General features: G+C 25.3%; 1 protein-coding gene across 13 annotated transcripts in view; it reads left to right on the forward strand.

Annotated features, from left to right (window-relative positions):
- Positions 1-21,431, forward strand: part of LOC136971727 (coiled-coil domain-containing protein AGAP005037-like) — a 172,481-nt gene that overhangs the window by 94,233 nt on the left and 56,817 nt on the right. For 12 of the 13 annotated variants that reach the window (XM_067266209.1, XM_067266221.1, XM_067266207.1 and 9 more), the window contains one exon: positions 15,787-15,953. In XM_067266209.1, coding sequence (XP_067122310.1) covers positions 15,787-15,953 — 167 coding nt within the window. Of the gene's footprint in view, positions 1-12,901; positions 12,938-15,786; positions 15,954-21,431 lie in introns of those variants that run through there. The other variant, XM_067266219.1, reaches the window with a different exon arrangement.

Here is a 21,431-nt window from a genome sequence, read left to right on the forward strand (position 1 = left end):
TAATTTGTACGTTAATTAATTTAAAATTTAACATTAAAAATACTTTATGTTGATCTTTATCATGTTTTCTATATTATTTGTTAAGATTTAAATCTAACTATATCAATCTTATAAGAAAAGCAAAATGTAGTGAGGTGAAATGTAGTATTGTATTTTATTAAACATCTATCTTTACACACCTACGCACACATACATATACACACACCCACACCATACACACATCTTATATACTGATATATATAGGTATCTTAAATTTACATTATTTTAAATATAAAAAACTATATTGTTAAAGTTGTTTTGTATTTTGTTTCGGTAACTCATAAATATTTGTAAACACCATTAGTACAATGGCTTAATTGTAATTAGAAAAGATTTATTCAATCTTCTGCAACGATAAATTGAAACGTTAATTTAACATTTTTATTGTTGTCGATGTGAAGTTAACGCTTTAAAGACTCTATAAAATAAATTTATTTTATATTTAATAGCAATTTTCAAGAATAATATATTAAATGCTTTAAAAGAAATTTAAATATGTAACATTTCTTTACTTCAAAGTAAATAGTTACACAATAATTATAATAGTTTATAATGTTTGAAATATAGATATTTAAATGTTATTTTAGTATTTCGTTCAGAATATTTCGTAAAAATATTTTAAACATTTTCTGTAGATTATGACGATAATTCTAAACATAATACCTCAAAATCGAGCCCATTTAAAACTAAGATATTCTGAAAGCATTTTATACTAAAAGCCCATTTTTAAAACAGGAATTCTTTCAAAATTCTGTTAAATTTTAACAGAAATTGTTTATTTTCAACAATGTATTTTTTAAAAATATTCTCCGTATCCCAAGTCTATAAAAAGAAAAAAAAAACAAATTTTCAACTATTAAAATTGTATTTTTTTCTTTTAATTTTGAGCAATCGCATCATTAGCTGGAAATAAAATATAACTTCTTTTTTCATTTATTCTTACACGCTTTTTTTTTATAAGTTAAATAGATTAGTCTGTTCCTTTGGAGTGGATTTAGAAGAATTGATTTTTTGACAATTTACCGCATTACTACGTCGAAAATACAATATAAAAAAGTATTTTTAAGGTTGATTAAATACACAAGCGCCTTCACAGAAATCATAACAATTGTAAAAATAAAATATTATAGATTTATATATTTTATAGATGATAGATAATTCAGTAAAAAGCAATATGATCAGATATAATGTCAGTTCTGATCTTTAAAAAATGTTAGTCTGTAATAGTTTCTTTCATCAAATACACTTAAATTATAGTTATTTTATCATGTTTAGAAGAAACGGGAACATAATATTTTTTAAAAAAGATGTTTATATTTATAACTACTTGGAAATAGAAGAAGAAAAAATTATAGTGTCACTACTGTTACGTTCAGCCATAAGGAGTAATGTTACTGTACGAGAATCCTCCAAATTTCAATTTTTCATGGATAAATTTATGTTAAGAAGCTTACAGATCCTCCGAATAACGTTTGTTGACCTCAAGAAAAGCAACTACAATTGATTAGAATGTAAAGATAAATTGCCTAGACGAAAAGTAGTTAAGATGCCAAAACCATATTCGTCATGATTAATATGGGTTTTTAAAAATTTAATCTTATGAGTAAATTAAATCATAAAGCGAAACTTGATATTTTAATAAAAAAAGAAATAAGCCGAAACTGCTTGATTTTTGTTATCATACCTTTAAAAGTTATTAGGACATATGATTAGTGCTAAAGAAACAACTATTCACAAGCTGTGATATCTAGTCAAAGTTTAAATAACATGTATAAGATCGTTGCCTAACAACTTAAATATGCCTGTGTGACACATGGCTATGGGTTTGCCAGATATTGCATTAGACATCATCATCCATTTAAGCGCTATGTCTAAGACCCGAGTTAAGTTAAAAAGCAATGCCAGCTGAATGGCAATGCTGAGCTTTAGAAAAGGATCACCGAGAAGCAACAACAACAGAAACAGAACTCGAAATTATGACTGAACCAGAGATGGATGATCTATGAGATTGGCTTTGTTGAGATGGCTTGAATTGGTGGCAAGAGACCAGTTTAACAGTCATCTCGTGTGTCAAGTGAATGCTACAGAGAGGAATCTTTCTTTTGTTTTCTGTTTATCTACCGCAAGTTTATGAATGATATACACTACAGTATTTTTTCTTTGCTTTTTTTATAAAAAAATAAGAAAATTTATGGCTTTTCGTGTTGCAGAATATAAAATAAAGAAGTTAAAATGTTAAATAAATAAATTTACATTTTTTTTCAAAAAGGAAAGAAAATCTGGTTGTCAAACGATTCAACTAGTTCATTAAAGTAAGTCCATAAACTAAGGAAAGATAAATAAATAACGCGTGAAAAATAACTATAATCCGTGTAGTTTCGATTTTTAGTTATTGGCGGAGGGAGGTTTAATGCTTTCTGGCAACAAAAAGTGCATTGAGACTAGAAGTAGCACCAGTGCAATTCTCTTAATGGATCTACCATCTGATCTTACCAAGTTGAACATTTATGTTCCCCGAAGGTCGCCTTATGATATACCTGAATTCCATAGCATATCTTGGTTATTAGACTTGATGTTGCTGTTGTAATTCGTATCTTTTCGAATGTAAAGGAAAGCAATATTGGGATGAAGCCTTAGAAAATGTGTTAAGTTGTAGAAGAAGGGAAAAAAGATTTCCAATAATAAAATTGCAGCATGGTGGCATTCAGCTATAAAAATAGATGTTTTGATCTATTTTTGTGATTTTCGAGAATTTTTTTTTTTTTGGTTTAAAATTCTTCAAAATAGATGAAAAATCGGAAAAAATCTTTAAATTTTGATTTTCTTGGGTCTATAAAATGATTTGTTAATAGAAGTTAAAATGTTAATGTTTATGAATTTTCATAAATAATTTCGTTATGATATTAAATTATATAAAATTGTTAGATTATTTTAAGCATGCGAAGTTCAATTTACTCAATAACTCATAAGAAATTTATTAAAAAAAAAAGCTTTTTTTCTGACAACAAATAACATTCTCTTAAAAATATTTGTCTAGACTTCATTGAATTTCTTCGATTAATAATTTATTATATTCTGTTATTCGTTTAAAATCTTTAAATTCCGAAATTTATCTTCATCTGAAGCTCAAAATATGTTAACTTTAATCATTTTTCTTAAAATTACTGCTACTTTTACACATACACAGCCTTAGATTTGACCTAAACTAGACTCGTTTGGTGCTGCAATTTAATAATTTTAACGATCAATATAGAATTTTAAATATGTAAATTGAGTGTATATTTATTAAACTGAATTTTAATAATTATATATAAATTATTTAATATAAATTTAAGATTTAATTTAATGCTAAATATGGATAGTTGGAAGGCATTTCATAATGCATGCTCATTGATTTAAGCACAATAACCACTCCTTAAATGGTTAAAGTGCTACAATAAACTACGGAGAAAGTAGATAATATATAAATAATTAAATGCAAACATTGATGAAGGCGAAACATTAGAGATATATCAGCCAATCAGATTAACGAAAATCGCAAATACATTTTAGCTTCTATCTCATTTCTTATTCTCGGGACTACTTATGTTATTAACATCGTTTATTCTTTATTTTTTCCCTTCCATGTCATTTATTATAGATCTTAAAGGTTTTTCGTGTTTAATTAATAAAAATATATACTAAAAAATATTTAATTACTTCCTCATTAAGAGTTTTTTAAAAGTTTATTAAGGAATTAAGACATTAACTTCAAAATGTGTTTAGCAATTTTTAAGAATGAATTAACATGTAAAAATCGTTAGATGTTTTTAAAATACAAGTTTATATAAATATTTTTCTAGTTTAAAAAAATGTTTCGTGTTTATCATTCGAATTTAATGAAATGAATTTTTTTATATTCAGTGATAACTTTATAAAAGAATGTAGAAGATTCATCAATGCCATTTTATTTTTTGTTTTTGTTTTGAAGTTTTTTCGTTGATAGGTTCGTGCGAAATATATTAACTTAATATATGTTTTTTTTTTCTTTGCTTCATTCAGTATTTTATCGATCGATTCTCATTTTCTAGAATTTTAAATTCTTCATCATTTATTTAACTTTAATAAATAAGCGAAAGAGAATCGTGTATATTCTTGTTACGAGTTAAAAATTTATAAGCTGTATAAATTGGTTAATAGTTTATTTTCTTCGATTGGAAACATTTATAACAGAACAGGAAAAACTGAAATATTTGTTAGAATTCAGGTTTTCTTATTATTATTTTTTTCTTGAAAAATAACGTTTTAAAAATATTTTTTAATATTGAGCACTTGCAAGAATTGAACTCGCTTTTGAAAAAAAAAACATGGTAAATGTAGTTTTTAAAGTCACTTTCTATGCATAAATTCTACAAATTCAGCATTTTATAAAGCGTAGAGAATTTCTGAGTTTTATATATATATATTGTATTGTATTGTGTGTGTGTGTGTTTTTTTTAAATTAATTTTTTTTTATAACACGCATGATTGTTATTTTTAGTTAAGAATCCAGAAAACAGATACACATTAGTTTATTGTTCTAATAAAAATATATGAAAAGAAAAAAATGGTCTCTAGTTATTCGTTGAGATTACATTGTAAACAGATGTAACAGAGATCCATTTCTTGTTTATTTTCTTCCTTTCTTATTATTATTATTTTTTTTATAAAAGAATTACTTAAACTTAAAAAAAAAAAATTATTTTAGACAAGATGCTTCTATCGATCCTTGTTCAGTCTATTGTTTTCTAAACCAAACAAGATTTTCACTCTTGAAAAAGAAAATTTTGTAGTCCACATTATAATTTATGCAAATTATTTCCTTCTCAATAGAAAATTATAAAGGAAATATATAATGAAATGAATAAAACTCCTAATCCAGTTAATTGTAAAGTGTCAGAACATATATTTATTATATATATAACAGATATTTATTTCTATTTTATAAAATATAAGTTAACTTGTATCTTTTTATACGAAAAAATTATCATTAGTCATGTAATAAAAAAAACAATTATTAAATACTTGGCTTTTATAAACCGTAAATTAAATTTAGAAGAACATCGATTAAATTTCTTATGAATATTTTAGTATAGTTTATTATAAAAATAATTCTAAGTACTATATATACAGTCAAACCTCTCAACAACGGCCACTGACGGGAATGTAGGCCTATATAAAATGGCCATTGTTTGGAGGTCATTTTGTATGCATTTTTCTTAAAAAGTTCTTTAAAAATAGTTTAGTGATGCCGTTGTTGTAGTTTAAACCTATAACTCTACCTTTACAGATACATTATAAAAATAAACTTCAAAATAATATTTAAAAAATTAGGCTATTTTGGAAAAGAATATGGAAAACTTAACTTAAACTGTAATTTTTTATATAAATTATATGGGCAAATATATCAATTCCATAATATTATATATAACATAAATTCTTTCTGTCTGTGTTATTTATTGGTAAACTACAGAAAATTGTAGTTTATCAATAAATTACATTACATTGTAGAGCGTATAAGTATACAATGGAATAATAATTAGTCAATGATTCTACGTAATAATAAGTTACGATATTTAATTTTCAAATGTCCTCATTACTAAACAGTATTTTTAATTATGGAAATTAGTACAGCTTACATTATAAAATGTTACATAAATTTCATCAATTTTGAAAAGCAATAAATAATTACTTTTATTTATTTATTTATTTTTATTAAAAAATAGCTGAAAAATTTACACATTAAAAAATACGTAGAAAAGACTAAAATATCTTCATTTTCGTCATGTCGAATCACCAGAAACAAGTCTTCTATGACAGAGAGGACCTTTTCTAAAAGAAATTATATATTTTTTAATTGTTGGCTTGTCAACTGTGAATTTTTTAAAATGTTTTGCATATTTTAGCATAGGCGTAGCCTCTAAGTAAAGGTCGTCTCTGCAACGGAAGACTGCTGTTCCTAATGATTCGACATGGCGAAAATGAAGACATTTTAGTCTTTTCTACGTATTTTTTAAATAAATAATTATTATTTATTTTATATATTATAATTATTGAAAGTATGTATTTACATTTAATGTAAATACATACTTTTTCTTACATATTTTATATGTAAAAATAGTTCTATTGTGTTAATATTTTAATGAAAATTATGCTTTAACCATGTAATTACATATAATAATAATAGCAATAATATTAACTGATTATTGTTATTTCTGTATGTGTGAAAATAAAGCAAAATGAATTTTCTGCAGATACTTTTATAGGAAGAAATTTCGAATAGAATGCTTGAAACAATTTTCTCATATTGATTTTTATTGCGATATTCCCGAGAAAATATAATAAAATGTACAGTTCAGTACAGTACAATATTCAGTTAAAAATTTCAGTTAAGAAAAGATAAATACTTTTTCCATTTTTTTAATTCAGAAGAAAAGTTTTCTATAGGATATTATCTTCTCATTTTCATAATTGCATTAACTTCCCTTATACACTAGACCTGTATATATGAATAGCTTATGGAACATTATAGGAATTATAATTAAAATTAGCATTTATTCATATAAATATAAACTTTAAAATATGTAAAATAAGTAATAAAATTTTGATAAATTTCTGATCATCTCATTAACGTTACCCTTCTGTTCAAAGGTATGTAAGGATGAAAATGTTTTATAGAAATTCGACTTAACACAACATGAAAAATGATAGAGTAATGGAATACAATATCGGATATTATTTTCGAAGCAGTAATGTATCTCTGAAGATGATAGCTTAATTAACGCTTTTAATAAATTGATATTGGTAAACTAATACTGTAACTTTCTTTGAAATTGTACTCTCTTACTTGATTTTTTTTAAATCAAAATTGAAAAACTTGTAACAAATCTAGTGTATAATATCAAATTTTTATCTTCTGGAAGAACATTCTGATGATAATTTTATTCGAAAAGCACTAAATTAGGCAAATAATGCAAATTATAGCCTACATCTTTTACACTTTTCTGAAAAAAATAAATTAAATTTATTGATAAACCTGTGTAAAATATTAATTAGACATTAAATAATTGCGAAATAAGCTAAGTCTTATACTTTATCGAAACAAAATTTCCTATAAACTCTGTTATCCGAAGCACGCATTACCAAGAAAAAAAATCTCTCCATCTGTAGAATCTTAATGATAACACATAATGGCATCTGTTGCTTAGTTTATATCGAATATAAGAAGATTGATTATAGAGCACAAAAAGCATATTCAGTAATGCATTCTGTTATATTGAAGGAAAATATAGTACAAACGTAAAAATATTATATATTATAGACTCATATAATAATTTAATATTTAGAAACTTTCATAATTCATAAACTTTTGGTGGGATTGAATTGAAAATTCTAAATTTAATATTTCAATCCTAAAAGCAAATATAATAATTTTACCTAAAGGAATAATAATAAATCCCTAAAGGATTTTAAATAAATTTTATCAAAATTTATTTTGATAATTTCTTAAAAATTCCTAAAGGATTTTAAATGAATTTTATCAAAATTTATTTAAAATCTTTTAGGAAATTGCGACAAAAGTTAAAATAAGAAAATTATTCTATACATTTTCTATTTGAAACAAATTTTAAAATTATCTCTTGCTATAATAATGCAAATTTTACTTTTAATACCGTTTATAATATAGATATTTCCATAGATTAGATAAGATTTTTGTTTGCTAAGTTATTTAGTTTAGAGAATAAATAAAAATATAAAACAAAATAAAAAAAATATCGGATTTAGATCGATCTGAAAATAAACTTTTCTAATATCGATTATAGCCTTACCATTCTTTTACTTTTAAATAACATAATTGAATTTTAATACAATCATTCAAATAAAATACAAAATATTATACTTTAAAACAAGAGATACAACGTGAAAAATTCGACAGAATAACACCAAATTTTATAAATAATTCGTTATAAAAATAAAAAATTAATTCTCTATTTTCGATTCAAAATCATTTATAGGGATTACAATAATAATGTAAACGATTTGACTTCTGCTGAAATGTTTTGATGTTAGTATAATTATTATTGTCCTATTATATAATGTTACTACACGACTCTAAACTATAACAACATATGCAAACTATGGATTGTTTAAACATACAGACAGAGCTAATTATTATATTAAATTTTAATTTCAAATCGTGAAATTGTGCATTCTATGGTAAATTATATTGTATAAATTTATATATTCATAGAAATGTCTATATTATAGACAGTATAACATAAAATTTACCTTATTATAACAGAAGATAATTAGAAAAGATATGAAACATCTTACTTAATTTTAATTTTTGTTGCAGTTTCTTAAGGAAAAGCGAATGTGACGACATTATTATTATTACTATAAGTGTATTGTAGTGTACAGATGCAAATTGATTTAAGTGTACACATACCTACGTATATACTTTAGTTTTTAAAATGTTTACCGAGATAAAACATTTATTGTTTTCTATAATTTTTTATAAGAAAGTTTTTGCTGAAGTTAGATAAACTTTTGAAGAACAATTGAAAAATTTATCGATGTCGGCTTTTTCCCCCTGGATAAAAAAGAAAGTATAAAAGTTATTGATTTTGTGTAAACGTTTGCTTGAATTGTTCAATTTTTATTAGATACAGAACAAAATAGAATATATCGATTTATTATTTATCGAATAGGATTAAATTTATGTTTGCACTTTTAATTATATATGAAGTTGATACATGGGGCCTTAAGCGTGAAACGTTATTTTAATTCTCGTGTTACATAGATTTGCAGTATATTTTCTAAAATATTTATTCTCAAATTTTAATCTTTTAAGTTTTATTTTTAATTTATTCTAATGCTAGTTTTATGATCGATTTTTTAAGCATTCAAGTAAATAAATTAAAAATATTTCATGTATATAAAAAATGGGCGTTTCTAGACATTTATATATTATCTTGTAACTGTTTTTATGGTTATTATTTTATCATTTTTTGTTGGTTTCTTTGTATCGAGGGATACGCTTTAACCTTTTTGAACTCGGATGACACCCACTTTCTATTTAATGGGTTGAAATGAATGAGTTTATGTTTTTATGATGTTTAAAATGGGCGTTTTCGTTTTAACTTTATCATTAAACTCAATAGAAAAAGACCACCAATTTCTGTTTATTTTTAACTTCTATAAATTCATCTCGAACTTTTATTCTTTTGCTACAAATAATTTAACACATATGAAAATAATAAACCGTTTTTGTAAGACTAAATTGAGTTAAAATAATTCTTAGGAATAAATAACGATATGCACATTTAGTACGGAAAAAGAATGCTACAGAAAAGTGCATCGATCACTTTTATTAGAAAATGTAAAAAGAAAAAGAAGAAAAAATGACGTTTATATGTATATCTATGAAGTTTCTAACCGAAAAATGCAAATATTTCTTGATTTTCAAAGGTAGGACATAAATTATTCATTGATAAATTTGTTTGCGTGGACAATGTTGACTTCACAACACATCATCCTTTTAATACTAAAGATGCAAACTATTCACCTAATTTATTTTTCTTCACATTATCTTTTAGTTTGGTAGTAGAGAATTTGAAAAGGATTAAACTCTATTGTTTCGTTTAGCAAAACAAAAAAAGTTTCGTATCTTAATTTCATTTTCTTTTTCCTAAAGAAAGGAATAATGATTCGCTTGTCAAATTTCTCTGTTGTTTTGTTTTGAATTTCTATATAAAGATAAATTTATTTTCTAGAATTTGCCAGATTTGATTTCCTGATATCACATTCTGCAATACCTTTTTGATTTATTGATGTCAGTTTATTTTTTTCTTATGAACGAACAAGTAATTTGATTTTCTAATATCGCTGTTGTGCAAAATTTGATTTTTTGAGGTGATATCTTTTATTTTAGAATTTCTAATGAATTATTTTCTTTTATTCTATAAATACTTTCTTTTTTAATATAAAATTAAAATTTTATACACACACTCTTATATTTTTGTTTTTTTTTGAATTTTTTCAATAGAAATTTAATTTATAAACGAGTAAGTAATCATTAAAATGTCGCTGGGTCAAACAGTTACATTATAAATGATGGAAAGGATACATTAAATATATTATTATGATATAAATTATAAAAATAATAATCATAAATAGGGAACTGGATACGTTTGTATAACCTTTTAAAGCTTATTTTTATCATGAAAAATTTCTATATTAATAAATAAGTTAATTTAACAGATATAAAATTTTCTTCCAGTCCTATATAAATTATATAAGTATACAATTAATCATTTAATTTATATTACATTATACTATATTAATCGATCTCGATGATGATTAATACATAATTATTGATGTATTTAATTAAATAATGAACAGTATATTTATTATTTAATAATTAGGAATATCAAGGATTAATTAAATAAAATAAATATAACAGAAAAGCAAGGAAATGAATAATAAATCCATTAATTAAAAATTTGAATATTTAAAGAAGAAATAACATTTATAAATATGGATGATATCAGCTACTAAATGAAAAATATTAATATGTACGCATGTAATAATATATTATTATATTTGTTTATAATTATATTAATTGTAAACAAGTATAAATTAATTGTTTACAATTAATTTAATTGTAAACGAACGATATATTATTAAACATTAAGTGAAATATTTGATATTTTGTAAATAATTTATTCATTCGTAGGCATATCACGTACTGAATAATATCCAATGCATTTAATTATAATTTTCTTACTTTCTATCATTAAATTTGTATATTTGTTAAGTGTTAAAATGTATAATTTAACTAAAAATTTGGAATTTTTTTTTTAAACCTTCAATTATAATATAATTTACATAAATTTTCCATGCCAGAATTTAAAAAAAATTTAAGGTTAATTTAAAAGAGATATTTATAATTATAGACGATTAAACAATAATTTAATTGATTTTAAAATTAAATATCAAGTGGTATTTTAATAGAAAAGGGAGGAATTTTTAGCAAAATCAGCGATTGTTTGTATTAAAATAGCACAAATCTCACACCCTTGATTAATGATTATTATTCTCAGCATTAAATAATAATAGAAGTGAATCACGTTATATCCAGAATAAAAAAGAATATTTTTAATATTTATGAGTTTACTTTTTCATAAATTAAAGAATAAAAAATACATAAACTTAAAGAAATTAATATAATTGTGCTGAATTTTAAATATTTATCTTAAGTTTCAAAAATATTAAAATTATTTTTTTTATAAATATATTTATTTTAAATATTTAATTTACAATACGTAATTTCTGTTTGAATGTTTTCTATGTTTTTATTTAAATTTTATTCGATAATAAAAGTGAATTATTTTTAATTAAATCAGATTTTTTTTTATTCGTTCAGGAATTTAATCACGTGGTAAGATTTGTCACTCGAACACGTGACGTTTATCTTTGTCTAATTGGTTAATTAAACAACCTATCGGAGAGACTTTTCCCCCTTGCACGTGATCAAGTATCTTAAATTTAATTGGTTAATCAGGCAACACACGAGGAAAATTTAAATATTTAAAAATTTTCAAGTTTAATGAATTTTTAAGAAAGTTTATAATTATAATTTTTATAGAAATATGTAACATACATTTTAAAAATCGATTGTAAATAAATTTATTTGCATCATAGTTATGCAACTTATTTGTTTGGTGTTTCTTAACTTCAATGTTTTTACGACTTGATAAAAAACTATGTTTACGAGTTTGAAGTCAGCGAGCAGATTAAATTGGTTGTCTGCAGGATCGATTTTTCATTGAGTTTTCTTCTTTACTTTCTGTCCATCAAGTAGAATAAAAAAATTGAAAGCATTATTTTTTTAATGCTCTAAGGAGTTTATTTCTATTTGTAAATATGTTTTTAATAATCAAATATGATCGATATTTAACTATATTTGTATTTAGTAGAAAAAAAAATGGAGTTTTAAGTGTTCTATAACCAAATTTTTAAAATTTTATGTGCTGCCATCTAGGGACTATTATTTATATTAAAATTATTTTATGTTTTAAAAATATTTTTACTGACTATTTTATAATTGTATAAAGCATTAAAAAAGTTAAAACAGTGTTTTAATATTTTAAAACACATTTTTGTTAAAATACATAAAAAAACTTTTAAAATTTTTAACATTGAAGATATATGTATATATAGATTTTTATTAATTTATTTTATTAATTAATTTTCAAAATTTCGGTATCGATTTTTCTACTTTAAAAAAATAATAATAAAATCTGTTCTATATTTATTTTTTATTGAAATAAATAGATTAAATATTTAATAGACTTAATTATAGATAACTTATTTTTAGTAAATTATCTATAATTTTATTAATAACTAAAGAAATCTATTATTAGTCTATGTACTGTACAATCTACCAAGTTCTTATAGATATTTTAAATTACATATATAAAAATATTTGTATGTAGTATTGTTTTTTAGATTAAAAATATGCATTTAAATTTAAAAATACACAACAATGAAATCAAATCCAGTCGATAGATAAGAAAAATAGATTTGTTTACGTGAAGTTTTTAAAGTTAAAAGTTTAGTTGTGAACAAAAGAAATGTTAAGTCATAAGGTCATTATCCTCAGTTTCCTTTTGAAGTAACCACTACTATGGACCCATTTTGCTGGGTTTTCTCGTTTAATGCCTAGTGGTGACATTGCTTTTCTACACACTTCTCCGCCCATGTTTCCTATAATAGAACGGTCTAAATATAGTTGGAAATAGCTTTAGCGACATCTAGCAGTCATACTTTGCCATTTTTTTAGTGTTTGACGACCTTCAGGAACAGACGGTGTGAGGTATGTAGTTTCTTTACGAATGACACCGTTCTTTACATAATTAAAATAAAATATTCAGATTTTTAAGTATTACAAATATTATCCAGGATATAATTTCATATTTTATGTTGTTTATTAAATTAAATTTTTTAAAAATATTTTTGGTATATGTATTTTAAATTATGACATTTTTTAAAATAGATTCTTTTATTTTTATAATTTTTGTCGAATGTTTATGATAAGAGATGGCGCCACAAAAATACTCTTCTTTTTTTTTAATTCTTACAGCGTGTAATTTCTTTTTATCGATTTAAATATATTTAATATATTAAAATAAATTAAAATTATTTAAAGATGAATAAATGAGTATAATTAAATAAAGTGTTTAGTTCTTAAAAAATAATTAGAATTTTTTTATTTCAGTTTTGGCAAAATTTTTGTTTTCGATTTTACTATAAAAAGTTAATGTTTTAATGAATTAATTTATTACTGCAATTTTGTTAATCATAACATTTTTTCCTCTTTAATTTTTTTAAAATTGGATGTTAATTATAGTTATATACATGTATGAAAGTTGTTCGTTGCGTAATGCTGTTGCTGTAAAAGAGTCGATCAAGTGGATATATCTGGCTAATATCATTTAAAATTCGATTTTGCATTTATTTATAAACTCCTTGCAATAAAAACTATAAATTATTGTTTGTTTATGCTTCATTACATTAGTCAATAGCGTTTATTTACTAATTAGTTAACGAGGTTATTTACAAGGAAATTATTGAATGTAGACTTTACGAGTTTTTTAAACTAATTTAAGGATTTTAATTAACTTCTAAACGGTTTTAAGTTAAGTTCCGATACTAAATTATACATTTTTGAAATGAAATATCCAGTATATTATGGATTTGTGACGAGTTATTTAACTGAAATCTATGTTCAAGCTTTCGATATATAGAAAGTTAGGTGTTGGAAGAGTATAGAAAGAGATGATCAGTTTCTATGCCACACTAGGGAGATTTACCTTAAGCAAAGTAAATCTCCCACATAATAGCAATTTATCAGATTTATCATAACTCTAAATAACAGGATCATCCATTGGTTATAGCTTGCGAGCTTTGATGATAACTAGGAATGTTTTAGGAATGTTCTTGATTTTCTTGCTGTCAGTCAAGATAAGAGAACTTGGAATTGTTTACTTCCGTGTGACTAGAAGCATACAAATATGGCTTCATTTGATGCTAAGAAAAGCAAAGTTGGTGCAGTAGGAGGGAGCTGGATTGATTGATCTCTTCGTTATAAGTGCCGACATATGTATGAATAGAAATATTGTGCGTTTATCTGGCAATAGAATGTTTGTTATGGCACTGTTGTATGGCTGTTGTATCCTTCAGTACAACAGTAAGGTCCGCGAACCATTAGAGTCATTATTGTAGATGCATTGAAGTTAAGGACTATTTAATGATGCTAGCCATTATAATTGCTGATTTACGAGATGTACTGTACAGTACCTGTGCAAAATTATATATTTTGAATAAATATAAAATAATTGATTTATGCAGTTTTATAATCTAAATATATAAAATTTAACGGATTTAAATCTATAAATGTATTAATATATTATGTACAGCACATACATATAATCGAAATTTTAAAAGTTAGAGATAGAAAAGAATTAATATATTAAGCAGGGGGAGCACGATAACGCAAAATATGGTTTTATATTATAAGATAATAATGTATAAAATATTAATTTAATTAAATGTTGTATATTTTAAGAAGTGTTTTAAATTTAAAAGGAGAAAAGAAAAGAAAAAAAAATTTGAAATTCCATCTTGTGCCTGTAATATTATTACGTGTGCAGCTGCTTCGCGAATCACGGAACAGAGGATGCAGACTTATGACATCACATCCTCACAAACATTTCGAATATTTGACCGCCAGATGGCTGTTGATATAACAGGAAAAGCCTTGACACAGATCAATTCCATCCTCTTTTTTTTTTTCATAGTTCTGTATGAACCACTTCCTCTTACTTCATATTTTAAATTAAGGTTTATCAATTTAAATCTGATATGGTTTTATTCACGATTATTTTATTTTATAAGTTTAAACTTCAAAGTACGTGATACAATTGTGCTAATAATTTAAATTATTATTATTATTATTTTAAATTTATTGTATTATTTTATTCCCTCTTATTTATTCTTCGGCAGGAATTTTATTTTCTTATCTACTTAACTGTAAGAACTTTATATTTTCGGGATGCATTTTAATTGTCACGAGTTAATGTTCAGCTGTAATTTGTTTCTATGCGCAATTTTGTCTGAAATGAAACTATTTTGGATGCTCTAAATTACCGTAAACACTAGAGTTTAAAGTAAATTTAAATAATAATTTCGATTTTTTAAATACATATTTTATGTGAATTATGCGCTATAGAATGTCTGGTTTATCACATAGCGTATCAGGTTAAGATACGCAAAATTTGAGAGTGGACTCCAACAAAACATACACTCTATGGTACGGGTATCCGTACAGTACACGTTATAATTACTTCTTTCTTTTGTTCTTTTTGGTAAATTCTAAATGATCAGTTGACTCTAGTCTAGAAAAAGTGATCAGTAATGTGATCACTTCTTCTAGTTCTACCCTTTCTTTTCTCTTTCTATTCGCCATTACGTCTTAACAAAAGCAAAATAAAATGGCGAATGTAAGTCTTACAAAGTGATTTATGCAGACTGAAAACATTTTATAGACAAACACACATCTTTCTTTATATTGAAATGCAATAAATATTATAACAAAAAAGTATTTTTTTATTACTGCAAATAGTTTGTGTTTTTAATGTTAACGATAACTTTCTTTATGTTTAGCACCTTCGGGTAGCATAAGGCATACCGAATGGACCGAAGGGGAGGCGATACATATTAAAAATGGTGGGCGTAGTGGCCAATCGGTAAAAAGGACTCAGCAGAGACGTCATCACACGATAGCCAGTCAAAGCACCATGGAATTGCCAAAAGCAAGTATGGATCTGGAGGTAAGCCAGGTTATAACTTTTAACAGATATAACTAAAGTGCTTCAACATCTTCCAATAAAAACTTTCATCTGGAAAAAATTGAAAAGGAAAAAAAAAGAAATGTGTTTTACAACGGGAGGTTTATAATTTATATATTTCAATACAAAATTTTATAAATAAATATAAATCATAAGAAACTGTATACGTCAAAATGAGGTGTAAAAATTTATTTTCTTTAGTGACTAGAATTATTGATTAACTACTACTTTAACCAGCAGATGGCGAAAGTAGCGTATATATTTCGTCGAAAGACATTGACCTCTTCTTTTATGTTCATGATTTTCAAATTGGATTTTAAATATATATATATATATATTCTTCTATATAAAAACAAAGGAGGATTACAAAATGATCGAAATGTATTTTAATTTATTAAATATAAAGCTGACGTTAATCTAAGAGCGGCTTTGAAAATGTTGGACAATATGTAAATTCAAGCATTCCGAGGCAAATTAGTTTTGCTTTCTCTTCTCATTTCGGTTATATCGTATTGTTATCGTAAGCTATATTTGCATTAAATTCAGGTGGATGCACATTGCCAAGCAAGGTTATAGAACAATCTCTCTTATTTAACAACGATATTGAAGATTATTTTGTTAAAAAAGAATAGGGAGTGACCATTCCCTTGGGTTTCCTTTCTCTCTCAAATGGGTTTATGGATAACCAACCACAGATGTTGTATGAAGCGGAAGTAAAGAAAAGACGAAATTGATTCCTTGGATAGGACCGTCACTATGACGACCAGAACAAGTCCGGTGTACGCACCCATTCTCAAATAGGGGGAGACGAGCAGTTTAAGGGTGGGAAATTTGATCCGTTCAATTGGGTAAAATTATAAGCGATTTCTTAATTTCAGCACGCCCGGTTATGTGACATAAATGTAGATGATATGCGAACATTTATCGATTCGGCAATCAATTTTTCTTAGCTAAGTGGAGAAATTGATGATTTGCACAGATGCAAATGAGGATAATATTCATTCTCGTATATACCCTTTAGGTGTAATTTCATGCGTGGTTAATAAATCTATAGCATGCTATGGAATATATTAAATAAGAAAATACGTTTAGAACAAATTCGAGAGGGAGGAAAGATTAAAAGTACAACCGTGCCGGAAAAAAAGAAAGAAAAATGAACTGATGATGTCTGGAACGAAAAGGGACCACGCGATCTTTTACGTTATCACAAAAATCGACAATGTCTGTTTTACTTTTATCGATAATCGATATATATATAAAAGTAGCTAAATCACAAGTCCAATCTTATATCCAGGTTCTTCTAGTGAGAAAAACTGATATTTTTTAAGTATTTTTCTACTTGTTCCTTTCATATTCTGTATAAAACGAAACAAAAATGGAGTCTCTCGTGTGTTTCTTAACCTCCTAGCAAGTTATGACCATCTTAAAGATCTGGGTTTTTCGTCATCAAGGAGCTTTATCAGCTTCCTTCCAGTACAGATCGTATTCTCCCACCGACTACCAATAATAAAAAAAAAAAAAAAAAAAAAAAGCAAAAGAAAGGGGAAAAAAGTGGCGTACGAAAGAAATACTGTTAATGGGTTTGTCGAAGAACTGCAAAGAGTTTAGTAAATGACAATGTCTTTTACAGATGACAACGGAATTCACCGGGCATTGCTTAAAGGGCATTTAGCCAGCACAACGAATTGTGCGACAACATGTCTCTAACATATGAAACATTCCTCCCCATTACTTTCCCGTATTAAACGATGACTTATTTTTACAGCGAAATGCTCATTCTCTTCATCTGCCTTCTTTCACTCTCCCTACTTTTGTCGCGTGTCACCTTAGGTATAAGGTCATTTACCACTGACAAGGAGAAAGTTTGATAAATTGGAGATGTGATAGAAGTGAAAGTTTCATAAAAAGAGATTTTTGTAGTTAGAAATTCCGTCGGTTTATCACCATTCCTGACAAATTTGTTTATGCAAATAAGCGGCGACGGCGTGTGACGCGAAGATGAAGTCTTATCACCTTAAAAGATGTAGTCGATCCGCTTCTGTAAACAATATTAGTGTAACTCCCTTAGCAGCATCAATTGATGTCGAATTATAACTCTTAATTGTTTAATATTTTTTTTAAATATTAAAGTTTAAAATTTTATTTGTTAATCTCGATTTTTATTGTTTTTTATCGTTGGTGTGTTCGTTTTCTTATCCACGTGAGAGTATGAGGGTAATTACTCTTTGGCCGTTGCCTTGGAGACAACCCCAGTCTTTGAAGATGTTTAAGTAAGCCGATGGCGTATTTCGCCTTTGGGATTGTACATTATGCTTTACCGCATGGTCACGTGACGAGAATGGAGGAAAAGGATTTTCTGATAGGTATTAGTTGGTAATTTAACGATCCCAGAGGTTATATTATCACATCGTATTTTAAGTTGGTCAGATTATTATTCTATATCATCGTCAAAATTATTGCGGATGATTTTTTACTCCACGCCAGAAACCATAATTGCTAAGTAGTAACGACCTTCTGACGTGTTTGTTTGCGAGTTACGACGATAAACAATTCCGACGGAGATTTTATTACTTCCTATTTATCATATCTTTGATGATAGAAATCCAAAACGTCAGCAATTATACATTTTTCTTTATTAAAGTAACGGGAGATATTACTGTACATGAAATACAATTGCACGAGAGGTTTCTGAAGAGGTTAAGAATTTATCCTGAAATCAGGTTACTAAAGTGACATTCGTGCCGAACACCACTTTCAGCTTCACTTGAAAAATTGATCTAGGTTTCTATAGTAGTAGTACTATATATATATATATATACAAGGGGAAAAAAACGAATAAAAACTTGAAGAATCGTAGAATTTTGATATAGCGAAAGTTAAAAACATGTTATTTTGCTATAAGGAATCGAGACATACGTGAAATATGGTTTTCTATTTTAAACTCTCGACACGATTTCTTTATGAAAATGCCATGTTTTCTAGAGAAATAAATTTCATTTTCGTGACAAATCGAATGTTTCTTCTATGACAAATTTGCGATAAAAAGCTAGATGGCGCTTACAATATAAACACCACTCAATTTCAGTATTATTACGTTGCTAGGTTATGCACGCGCTGAAACCGAATTTCGTTTAAAACACGTAACAATGGTTGTTACAAGCGCACGCGCTCAAAACGTGAATGTCTTACGAAATTGACAGCGTTGCTAGGAGACGCACGTGCGAAATTTACAACAGTTGCAAGGCAATGCACATCGCTTTCGTTGACTTTCACTTTCACCAGAGAAAACTATAATATGTTTTGTTTATTGACTTTTTTACGATGTGTGAATTTTTAAAATACATATATAAAGAAAATACGTGTATAATTTCGATATTAGAAATTAAATTTTTAAAAGTATTATAAGCTAAACGTATATTTTAAAATATTCCTAAAATAAACAATTTAATTATATAATTTTTATTTATTAAAAAAAATAATTTGGCTGGAAGCCAAGAATATATTCCATACTCACGACGATTATAATTGAATATGAACGATGCCTTCTTGTCATTCAATCTGGTTGTCAACTTAAAATACATGACACTGTAATATACTTCTAAAATGTCACTTATTATAAATATCTATCATAAATAGCAAGGTAGTATGCATGTTACAAAAAGAATAATAAGAAAAGAAAAAAGTTTGTTTGAAGATAATTTTACATCCATTAGTACTTTAGTGATTATTTTATAAAAGAAAACAAAATATATGTTTAAGGAATCTTTGATGTTCAAACCTTAAAACATAAAAGAGGGATTAGGAGAATTGTACTTTTTTTAATACCACCTTCGACTTTGCCATTAAGTCGCTTTATTCAAGGAAGATTAAGGGGGCAAGTAACTACAACAAGAATAAGATAAAGCTTAAAAAGTATGTTTAAATATAGGATAAAGGATGTACAAATTTGAGTTAGTACATCCTATGTGTGTTTTTTTTTTAATTCTTTTTTTTTTTTTATTTGTAGAGTAGGGGGATTACCCTCAATGTTAAAGGATCGAAATTTCTATTTAAAGAAATTGCTTTTGTGTAATTACATTTGCACAATCAGTGTTAGGCTTTTTAGCTTTGTCAGATCATCTACGGTCTTTTAAAGTAGTATTTTAATGGTTACGAAAATCATTTATTTTTTTATTTTTTATTTTTTCCTTTTTCTTTTGTCTTTTTCTCTGGTTTTTCCATTGATGCAGCTTGAAGTTATTTTTGAAATTACTCCTCCTCGAAAATATTTAATATCGTGCATATTAAATATCTTATTTTAAAAATTTATTGTTTACATAGATCAGTCTATAACTAGGACACAGTTTAATTTTTTATTGAATATTTTAAATCGTTAAAATTAATTTAATAACACGATTAAACAAATTATTATTTATATATTTTACTCATTAATTAAAATTTTAATTTAATACATTTTTATAATTTTTTTTTCTTTTTTATTCAATAAATGTAATTAAAATTCTGTTTTAGTTTATTTAATCAGTTTTAAAATAAAAACAGAATTGAGGTGAAAAATTTAAATTTCTAATTGATAATTTTTATAATAAAATTAAAAGAAAAATTTTAAAGTATTCCAGAAACATTGTAAAGAATGTAAACATTGGGGAGGGAACTAACTTTTACTACTGTAATTAACTCAATGCATTCTTTTGTGTAATAAACATGTAATTTAAAAAAAATTTCAGGCAATTGTATGGATTTTAAATATGAGGGAGGAAAAAGTCTACTTGTGCAGTTTCATCTAATCCAAAGCACACTTTTAATATCGAATAAGAAAAACATTATAATTACTTAATGATTAAATTTCATATTTTTCTTGACTGAATATTAATTAAATATGTTTTTTCCTTTACTTTAAAATTGAAAAAAAAATAATAATAAGATTTTTTCAATTGAAAAAATCTTATTATTATATAATCACTCTATTTTGATATTTTGATAAATATTTTTAATGTTAGAAGATTCTTTGAAATATTAGATTTTGAAGTAAATGAAAATTTCACTGTCATTATTCATTCCTTAATTAACTAAATGGCATAAACTCAATAACATTTTGGAAATCAATTACTCAACTTGAAATTAGTATAGGCATATATTTAATGTTATTATTTAAAATTATCTTTACTTATATCAATTTTTAAATTTATTTTTAATATGTAGAATATCTAAATATTAAACTGAATAATATTTTTTTTTTATTAGAGAGAAATCTATTTAAAAATTTTTTAAACTTGGCTATCTTTAAAGATCATAAACTGTTACCAGGAAAAAAAATATAAAGATTATTTTGTAATGATAAATTATTTTAAATTATACAGTAAAAATTGTCATTTTTTTTTAAAAAAAAAGGGAAAAGTATCACAAGGACTTGCATGGTTAATCTCTAAAATTGAATAAAAAGTATATTTTTAAAAGAACTAA

This window comes from Centruroides vittatus, unplaced genomic scaffold (assembly GCF_030686945.1).
Source record: "Centruroides vittatus isolate TY-2023 unplaced genomic scaffold, ASM3068694v2 contig_2696, whole genome shotgun sequence".
Taxonomy (NCBI): domain Eukaryota; kingdom Metazoa; phylum Arthropoda; class Arachnida; order Scorpiones; family Buthidae; genus Centruroides; species Centruroides vittatus.